This window comes from Malaclemys terrapin, chromosome 13 (assembly GCF_027887155.1).
Source record: "Malaclemys terrapin pileata isolate rMalTer1 chromosome 13, rMalTer1.hap1, whole genome shotgun sequence".
NCBI lineage: Eukaryota > Metazoa > Chordata > Testudines > Emydidae > Malaclemys > Malaclemys terrapin.
Window position 1 is genome coordinate 15523317 of NC_071517.1, and position 9921 is coordinate 15533237.

At 47.6% G+C, this 9921-nt stretch overlaps 1 protein-coding gene across 1 annotated transcript; it reads right to left on the reverse strand.

The window, feature by feature from the left end:
• Positions 1–833: 833 nt before the first annotated feature.
• On the reverse strand, positions 834–9278 carry MRPL38 (mitochondrial ribosomal protein L38). The gene is made up of 9 exons (XM_054047287.1): positions 9152–9278; positions 7475–7654; positions 5739–5873; positions 5433–5641; positions 4926–4998; positions 3953–3998; positions 3295–3453; positions 2291–2427; positions 834–1593 (listed from the first exon to the last, which is right to left on the reverse strand). The coding sequence occupies exons 1-9, from the start codon at positions 9276–9278 to the stop codon at positions 1457–1459; spliced, it is 1203 nt and encodes a 400-aa protein (XP_053903262.1). The 3' UTR covers positions 834–1456.
• Between the last annotated feature and the right edge of the window lie 643 nt (positions 9279–9921).

Consider the following 9921-nt stretch of genomic DNA (forward strand, 5'->3'; position numbering starts at 1 on the left):
GCTATCCCATTACAGAGAGTGGCCAATAAACTCCCTGTGCTCCCTCAGCAGAGGTGTCCCACCCTCAGAGAGGTATTGCACTCTGAGCAGAGCTTTGTAGGCTGCCTGAGGCGGCAGAAAGAAGAAATCCCCGGCAGTTGGTGCAAATAGAAGGGCGGATACTCAGCCACTAAATGTCTTCTGTTGGTACTTACTCCTTTAACAAGAGGGATGCCTCAGATACAGTGACAGGAGCTATTGCAGGGAATACACAGCTGGAGTCCTGGAGAGTTGGAGCAGGGGTATTGATATTACGTGGGGGTTAATTTAAGGCTGGGGATAGGTGCAGAGTCAGAGCATTGGTGATTGGAAGGCACCGTGTATCTACACAGATGCACTGCTGCCTGTGTTTTAAGCATCCCACACGTTGGCGTGCCGATGTGTCTCAGCCCAGACCCAGGCAGGTTTGAGTTTTGGTTTTGACCCACATCTACTAACAACCTACAGACCTTGTCCATGGCCTACGGGGAAGGAGGTGAGTTTGGACCATACCTGGAGTTTGTGTTCTCTTCACACCCCTTCTCAAACTCGAGGCAGCCTGGTCAGCCTAACGTGACCTCTATTTCAACCCCCCGCTGTGCCAGCGTTTCCACCCACATGGCAGTGCGCAGCAGGGGTGGGGGAGTGAGGGCCCAGAGCAGCAGGAGGCTGCCCTTCAGCGTAAAGCATTGATCCCATCAGTACTGAAATGCACAAAGAGCCCGATACATTTCGAACGGCTGCATTAGCTGCTGGCAGGATCCCTGTGGGTTCCCCAAAGCTCTCAGCGACTCACACCCAGTCATGTCACCAGCTTCGCTTGGAAAATGTTTATTCAGATTTTTGAACTATCTGTACAAAAATATGAAGGATGCCGCTCAGGATCCCAGGTCTGGGAAGTTCATGGCAGGGGAAGGAGACGACGCACCGGACCGACAGTTCTGCCTCTGTCAGGCTGCACAGATCACTGGGTTGGATTTAGATGAGGGTATTTTTCTGTCACTGCACAGATACATGATCTGAACTGGCTAACCAGACCAAGTCAGCCTTGGCCCACCTATGCTTAGAGCCCTGGCTCCTGCAGTGAAGTGAGACATGGTGCCTTTGGAGGACACTGGGCCATTCAGCTACCACTAGCATCTGGCTCCTTCAGAGCGGAGATGGATACACTCTCATGGCCATAAATACCCAATATGAACAAGGCTTTTGACCAGGTAACTGCCAATAGCAGAAATATCTGCTAACCTCAGTTCCACCCTTTCCGGTGTTGCCAATGAAACCGAGCTTGCATCACATCATGCTGTGATTCCGAAAGTCCACACTCCCCTTCTCCCAGAGACATGGAGCATCCCAGACAGCGCAGTCATGTGATGCATCTGGAGAAGGTAGAGTATTCCTGCCCCAATGGCCTGGAGCTCCTGGGGAGGTGGCAAACTCCTCAGTAAATGCCATACGTGGGCTCGTGGCTGTCCCTGTACCTATCCAGGTACCTCAGAGGCTGCAGGTGTGGAAACTTCTTCTGAGGGGGGTGATACACAGGGGGCCGCACAAAGTCAAACACTGGCTCCTTCATGTCTGCAAAGGGACAATGGTGAACGTTAGACGAGACAGCTCAAAACCTAACCCTGCACACCAACCCACCAGGCCCCGCCCACTCTCCGTCGTTCCAAAGGTACCACGTCTCCCTCCTTGGGCAGAATGGGAGATTAATGATAGATCAAGAACACACATGTAGTTCTCTCCACCACGTACTCTCCCATTGTTATTTTAAAGCGTCCACGCGAAATGGGATTCAAAGCCCACCAGAGTAAGGCTGTTCCCTTAGACTGCCATGGACACACTGAAGCCTTTAAAAGAGAAGGCGACTGCTTCTAATTCTCAACTGTAAATGTTCCCAGTGTCAGACTAATGTGCTAGTGATATGCGGCTATCTAGGAACCAGTTAGAGCAACTGTCCCAAAGGGGGACATTCAGAACCGGCCATTGCATTCACCCCGCACTCAGACACGCCCATGCCTCCAGGAACCCTCATTGCTCCATCACAGAGAGCTCGCATGGCCACAGTTGATTTAAGTAAGGTGTGTCTGACATCTGAGCAAACAGCTTTCAACCCCTTGTCCTTTCCCAACCCAGGCCCTACCAAATGACTTCGTCTCCTCCAGGATACATTTAGATATGCTTGACTGCTGGATAGTGGGGTCGGAGGAGAAAGGGACCCCCCTGCCTCATGCAACAGCCACTGCCCCATACCCCTATAAAGTGAGTTTCTTACTGAGATGGTTGTGAAAGATGTGAGTAACAGAATCATCCCATTGGCACTGGAAAAATGCCAGCCCGGCTGGCGTCATATCGTTCTGGTGCTTCTTGTAGAAGTCAAACGTCTTGAAGGTTCTCATCTTGAGACTGTGGCTGAAAACAAGACAGAAATAAAAGGACAGGTCTCTCTTTTAATTAAAAAAAATATATATATATATACACACACACACACCCCTATCTCACAGAACTGGAAGGGACCCTGAAAGGTCATTGAGTCCAGCCCCCTGCCTTCACTAGCAGGACCAAGTACTGATTTTGCCCCAGATCCCTATGTGGCCCCCTCAAGGATTGAACTCACAATCCTGGGGTTTAGCAGGCCAATGCTCAAACCACTGGGCTATCCCTCCACCACTAACAATCCTGCAGAGATGGAGAAGAAAGACCCCAAGAGAGAAACCTACATGGCTATTTAAAGTCAAACTCCCTAGGCAGCCTGAGGTGGAAGCATGCCAGCCATACATAAATTGGCCTTGTCATGTCAATCCGGCAAGTCATTCTTTTAACATCCTGTTCTACTGGCGAAGTCAATGAGACGCCATGGAGGTGCAAGCGTCTTCCATACTGTTCCCATTGCAGGACTGGGGCCTTCACTTAAGAAAAGGTATAACAGGTGGGTGAAACAAATGGGGCAGGCTGTGGTAGCAGTAATACCAGCATGTGTCTTCACAGACCAGCCGCGCATACAACCTCCAGAGGATTTGTTTTGTTAGTGGAAACAAATAAGCAAGAGAAACAGCAAACGTGACTATGCCCCCAGCGCCGTCCAAAGTGCAAAGGAAACAAGCTGAAACAACAGGGGAAAAATCACCTTTCAATTACGGTCAGTTATTGTTACAAGTAATCTCAGTGGGTAAAATGTTTTCAGAGAGCAGTGGGATTTTTTCAGTTGAGAGATCAGCTTTGTCTGCTCTGATCATACAGGGCACAAGAACCTGGCAGGGACTCAAGATTCAAAGTTACCATGGGGTCGGCCGAACATCTTCAGTGAAATCGATTGGTCGGTCCTGCTTGAAGAGGAGGAAGACAAAGCGGTGGTAGCCAGTTCCCTTGGCAGGGAATGGGGGGAAGTAATGGCAAATCTCTTTTCCCGAATCTATGTTGTTGCCTGGAATGTTGGTCCTGTGAAGTGCAAGACATTTTTCAGTCATTATCCAAGTGGCTGGTTTTATTTTCTTTTTGACATCTCTGATCAAAATCATAGCATTGAAGTTGTGTGGGGGGGAAGATCTGTGGCATGCTCTCCCCTTGTGTAGCTGTGGGCTATTCCCTGCCATAGCAAGCATGCAGCTACTAGAGACAGACCTAGTCAGGGGAAGCAGCAAATCACATCCATAGAACTAAACAGAAAACAGTAACAATTCCTGGAACTACTCTAGCTTTAGCGATATCAGTGCTCCAGGACTGATGTCTGACCAGCACTACGCAGGCCAGATGATCAGGGAAAAGCCAAGTCAATGTTTGCCAGATTTTGTCTTTGTACCAACTACATTTCAAAGCTCTGTTGGGAAGCTCTTTCCCCATTTCTTTGACCATATTTCCTCTCACAGGGCTTGGGAGGCCGGGGCTGCCGTCCCTAACGCACATCCATTATACAGATGTATTGGTTTGCAATACTCACACCAGCCAGTGGATGTACTCAGAATCAGCATCTCGCAGGTGTCCATCTGTGCACACACAGAGAAAAACACGTCTTAATGACAAGTACTATGCGTTTGCCTGCTGCCTTATTGATAGCATCTACTCCAAAGCCAGAATTCCCTAGGTCCAACAGGAAAAGGGGATGATGCCTCCAGACCTCTCAGCTGCTCTCTACCAACTCATTATTGTGTCAGAAAAACAACTGGAACAAGTCCCAAGAGGATGGAGTTCAAGGCTGTGAGCCAGCAACCCCCGAGTTCCAACCTCTGTGTTGACACCAACTCACTGTGTGACCTTGGGTGAGTCACTTAACTTTGCTGCACCTCGATTCCCTAATCTACAAAACGGGGACAGAGATACTGACCTACCTACTTCACAAGGATGTTGTGGAAATCAGTTAATGTTTGTAATAATACTTTGGAAATATAAAGCTTTGTGTATGAGATGCGCAGAGAAGGACAGTCTTGTGGTTATGCACAAGATTGGGAGTCAGGAAACCAGCTTTCTTTTCCTGGCTTCCCTTCCAGTGTGTCAGACACTAGGCAAATCATTTCACCACTCTATTTCTCTGCCTGCAAAATGAGCATAGTACTGCTACCCTCAAAGAAATTTTGCAAGGCTGAACTCGTCAATGTATGTAAAGAATATTGTGACACTATTTAGCATTCACGTTGCATTTTGCAAAATGACTAATCCCTCTCATTAAAGGTGGGCCAGGGGAGCAGAGTATTGCTATTCCTTCCTTCAGCTCCACCACCTTCTGCCAAGCAGATCTTTCCATTCTAGCCCTTCTATGCAGTTTCTGGAGTGATTCTGCAGGCGTGGCTGAACAATCCCTACGGAATGACCACCCCGCTGCATCAGGTTACACAGCCCAAGGTAATACGATTTTCAAAACAAAAGAGGGCAGAAATAGCCAATTTAAGGAAGCTCTTGAAAGTCTTGATACACACCCAGATTAGTGAGCAGCAGAGTCCACAGGGAGCCTTCATCTGCCTCATATATCACTTCTGGGGGACTGGATGCCTAAATACGCAACGTAAAGAGACAGTCGTGAACGTAAGAATCTCCGGTAAAAGCTCCCAAGGATTGTTTGCATTAAAATGATGTATTTTTTGAGAAACCGAGTTAGTTACTCAGACATAACCTGGCTGTACAATAAAAACAGCCCCAACAGAACAAATCAAATCTGGCTTTGCCACAGAGCGAACCAATTTCCATCAGGAAAGGCAGGGGTATTTTATCAAAAGCAAGTTCACCCTTTCATTTAAAAATGAATTCATTGTAATGCTGTTTCCTTATCTTAACTAGAAGCATCTCCAAAGCATATGATTTTCCATTTAAAAGGAACATTCCTCTTACAGTAAGTGTCTGTGCTGTCAGGCCAGTTAAACCTTGTGTGGCTTCTGATTAACTTGGGCACACTTTAATATTCTTCCTAGTGATCAATTATAAGATACCTCGGTGGGTGTCACAAAGTTCCCATGATATACTGGCATGACATGCTCATCATCTAGGTTGTATTCTACCCGCAGAACCACTCTGGGGACGAACGTGGCTTCATCAAACATATCGTGGTATATCCCATAGTGCTCGGCGACAAGCTGCTTATGCAACGGGCCATTGGTTTTCTCCCACTCTGCCTTGACTTCGTCAAGTGGAATCACCACTGCAATTGCAAAGAAGGAGTTGTGAGACACGTGGAGGGGTTGTCTAAGCCACCACAGATACAGAAGAAGAGGAAACCAAGACTGCAGGATACATACACGTCCTGAGGCGGGATGCTCTTTCCATTTCCATGCTCTGGTGGTTCTGTTTCAATATCTCTTTTCTCTCCTTCAGTTGCTTTGCCCGTGGTGGTCTGTAGTAAGGCAGGCCAATGTCTATCTTTGCCTCTTCATCTAAGGTCAAAAACATGTAAGTGAGAAACCTAAAATAAGCCCCATTCTGTTCTTTCTGTCCAGCAGTCCTGGGCAACTGTGACAGACAAACCAAAAATGCATGAGGGATACAAACAATCAGATGAATTACAGGCATAAGCCCTGATCCTGCAATGAGCTCGGTGCAGACAGACCCCTGTGCCCGCATGGAACTCATAACAAGACTGGGACAGTATTTTGTCCACACCATATAATCTAGCTGCCCGACAAGTGAGAGACTCTGATACCACTGAAACATTTAGTGTTGTCAGAGGTACTACTACAGCACAATCCTGTTACAGGTGCCCTCCTTCAAGAGGGACATGGAACAGAGTCCCTTCTGCCAGTTTCTCGTACAAGTTAAAAATCCCAAGGCACTTTCCCAGAAAGCGCATAGGGAATAACTCAAGTGGAACGTTAGCCACGACTTCTCAGTACAACTGATTCTGATGTTCTAGTCTATAGGGGAGCTAGTGCATGCACGTTGGTTATTCTGTCTATGCAGCCATTACAACCCCAGTATCTAACAATGCTTTGTAAAAGATTTGGAGACATCTAAGGATAAAAAGTACTTCACACTCTCGCTGAAGCTCATTCGAGGCTGAGTTTTGCTTGAGTATTAAGCCTGTTAAACAGGTCCACAGATACACCCATGGATATTTCCACTCCCTGCTTTACAATCACCTAAGCTGTATCGTGGGTCTAATTTAGACTAAATGTTGGGATTGTATCTTCCTTATGTTTATACAATGCCAAGCACACAGACAGCACTCAAACAATATCTGGCTTATAATATTGCCTCCTTACAAAGGACAGCTGGATGTGTCTTTCACCTCACTATGCCATTAAATAAAACCAGGTCCCTCAATCTTTGTCTGTTGGGGTTCTTGTTTCATTCTTAGATAAATGAGAATAATAAGCCAGATGCTCTTTTGAGATGACTTTGCTCTATAGCATTTGGAGTGGGATGGGTTGGAGAGGTTATGAGCTGTTATGCCTTTTACAAGAAGGGAATTTTGAGTTTACAATGCTTGTAGGTAGTTATTTACTTTTAGGTGTGAAACACAGCTCATCTGGCTTGGTTAACTGAAAACTAAGTGGTGGAAAGGCACTCAGACCCAAGGGCATTTTGGCTCCTATCTTTGAGGATCTAGGCCTGTGAGTATAGGGTAGGTGCTCACTAGCCATTTTATGAATGAAAATAAACATAATACATCATTAGAAACTAAAACCCTGCATACTTCAAAAGGAGAGCTTGGAGACCTTATGGTTTATTTTCCTTTGTATTACAGGAGCCCCAGGAAATAGCTTCCTTACTCTCATCCCTAATCTTTGAGTGAAAGGAAGCCAAAGATTTAGTTGCATCTGGCAAGCCCTTTCCTTTAAGAGGAAGATTCTAGTCAGTTTCCCTGAAGGGAGCAAATTTCTACAGCAGCAAGGGGTCTGCTACCCACACAAGTATTTGATCAATCCCTTGTGGAGCACATTTTGGTGCTACATGCATAACTACTGGCCTACAAATAGCTCCCCCTTCCCTACAGCAACAGAAGTCAAAAGTAACTCATCTCCCTCCCCTTGGGTACCTTGCTCTGGTGTGACAAGCTTCTTGTATGTTTGCCACCAGGGAGTCTTCTTACTCTCCTTTTCAGCCACTTTGAAATAGCGAGTGAAGCTGCGGTATTTCTCCAATGCCTCCAAGTTGCTGACATCTAGGTCTTCATTAGGCATTGGCCCTAGAGGGGCTGCCCTCTTGCAGAGAGCAGCTGAAAACACAGGAGGTTTTCATTTTACAAAGACACTGATAATCACATGCTAGAGAGACAAGATCAGAGGGGGCTTAGACTGGACGAAGAACATAAGGTTGGTTTTGTGACTACAGCATAGGCCTGGAGGTTAGAAGACCTGGGTTCTATTCCCAGCTGCACCCCAGCCTGCTGTAGCCTCAGGCCAGCAACTTAACTTCTGTTCTCTCAGCTTCCCTATCCAGAAGATGAAGATGATGATATACAGCAGTGCATGTGAGGCTCAATCCATTAATCTTTGTACAGTACTTTAACATCCTCAAAGAAAAGGTGCTAATAAAAGCAAACTGTTTGATATCAAGGACAAATTTTTACCATTTCCAACACACTCTGCTGAGGTTTTTATACTCTGCTCATCACCATGGTACCTGGGCAGTTTAATTTTGGGGGAAGAGTAGGTTAAGTTTTTCTCCTTGGTGTGTTTTTAAATTACCCCTCTTCCCTTTTACACTTTTAAAAAATTGTTTTCAAGGCAGTGAAATATATGAACACTCCGATGGGTCCAGGACCGAATTCCACCATGCCGGGCCAGCAGCTGAGAATGTGCCGCTCCTCATGCTTACAAATGAACCCTTCCATTACATAACTATTGAGGATAGTCATGGCCACACAGAAAGGGACTGTTTCTCCAGTAACCTGAGTCAGTTCTGTGGAGCGCTTTGAATTTATGTTAAGGCCAAAATACAATGTTGCTTATTCTCAGCCCCTAGTAAGTTCTAGGGTGATCCAGCACACCAGGGGATCAGTGCAGTAAGTTTGGTATTATCCCCCAAATTCAGGGCAAGTAGGAACGCTACTGATAGCAGCAGGCCGGTGTTCATTATGCATGTTTTACAAATGGGTAAGGAAGGAAGGGAGTCCCCAACGGCCAGCACAGCAACAGGGTGACCATGTGTTGAGATGCTGCATCTATTCCCCATCCCACTACACAACTGCTGTCACTTGCAGTCACCGCAGCAGGCAGAGAGATGTCACCACCACATTGGACTAGCACTCTGATGCCACCATGGCCCTAAAGGGGGTTACAGGCCCCAGAACACCCAGCAAGCTGCATGTCTGTCATTAGTAGGGACTGGGGCAGCTCACGATAGGCAACTGCCCCGCACAGCAAGCTGCCCTTTCTCTGAAACCCTGGGACAGATGGTTGCCCTGTATAGCGAGTGACAACTGGGAAGGGAACCCAGGCGTCCGAGACGCTGCCCCTCTCTGACACCCTGGGACACAAGGCTGCCCCACACAGCGAGGGAGAAGGGAACCCAGGTGTCCGAGAGCCCACCCACCCCGGAATCCCAGGACAGACGGCTGCCCCCCCCCGGTATCTGGGGAGCCAGGCAGGGAACCCAGGCATCCGAGAGCTCAACCCCGGGCGCACCAGCCCCCGTGCTCCCGCTCCGCCCGGCGAGTCAGTCCCAGGGACCCGAGCGCCGAGTGGCTCCGGGGGTAAGAGCGCTCACTCACCAGCGGTACCGAACGCCCGCCCGGTCCGTATTCCGTACAGCGCCGCGCTCAGTATGGGCGCCGCCATTTTGCCAGCGCTGCGACAGTGATCACTGGAAGCCCCCGCCCCACAGCACATGTCCCGCATTGCGTTTACCAGACGGGCCTGGAAGGGCTGTCCTAGCTAGTGCCTGAATGAAAATGTTACAAAATATACCTAAAAAGAGGTACATCCTCATCATGGGGTGAAGGACTAGAGACGCCAACCCCAGGCAGCGAGCTGCCATGGATTTATTTTACCAAGGCAAATATGGTTGCCAGCTACAAAACGGGGTCCTGATTAACAGCTGCAGTCTGGTGTGTCACTCACAGGAGGAGTTTGGCTGGTGGGTTGCAGGCTGTGGGTTTGCTGGTGGTGTCCACTCCAGGATCCTGGAGCCATTCTCGTTGCTATATTATAAACGGAACTGTTGGGCAATCTTACGTACAAGCAGGACTACTAGCTGCTGCCTGTAGTACACTTGGTAAAGATGAGGGTGCCTTTTCCAGCATTGTTGGCTCTTATGGTTGTATCACCAATCCCACCATTTTTTATATATTTTGTAAAGCTCTAACTGCTGGAGTCAGGTGATCACATGAGTTTTTTTTTAAAGTAAGTTTCTAGTCCTTGTAATTTTTTTTTTCAAAAGAAAAACTTGAAAATGTGAAGTGAGTGCAACCATTGAGCCAGAGGAGTGCCATTGACAACCATGGTCTTAATCCTGGAGCTTTCTGATCTTTTGGATGCCCTG

Excerpts from the sequence above, each read along its gene's own strand:
- MRPL38 (XM_054047287.1), bottom strand. The coding sequence starts at position 9,278 with ATGCGGGACATGTGCTGTGGGGCGGGGGCTTCCAGTGATCACTGTCGC. Across the intron at positions 7,655-9,151 it reads GCGGGCGTTCGGTACCGCTG|CTGCTCTCTGCAAGAGGGCA; the intron begins GTGAGTGAGCGC and ends CTGTGTTTTCAG. Across the intron at positions 5,642-5,738 it reads AGCATCCCGCCTCAGGACGT|TGGTGATTCCACTTGACGAA; the intron begins GTATGTATCCTG and ends TTGCAATTGCAG.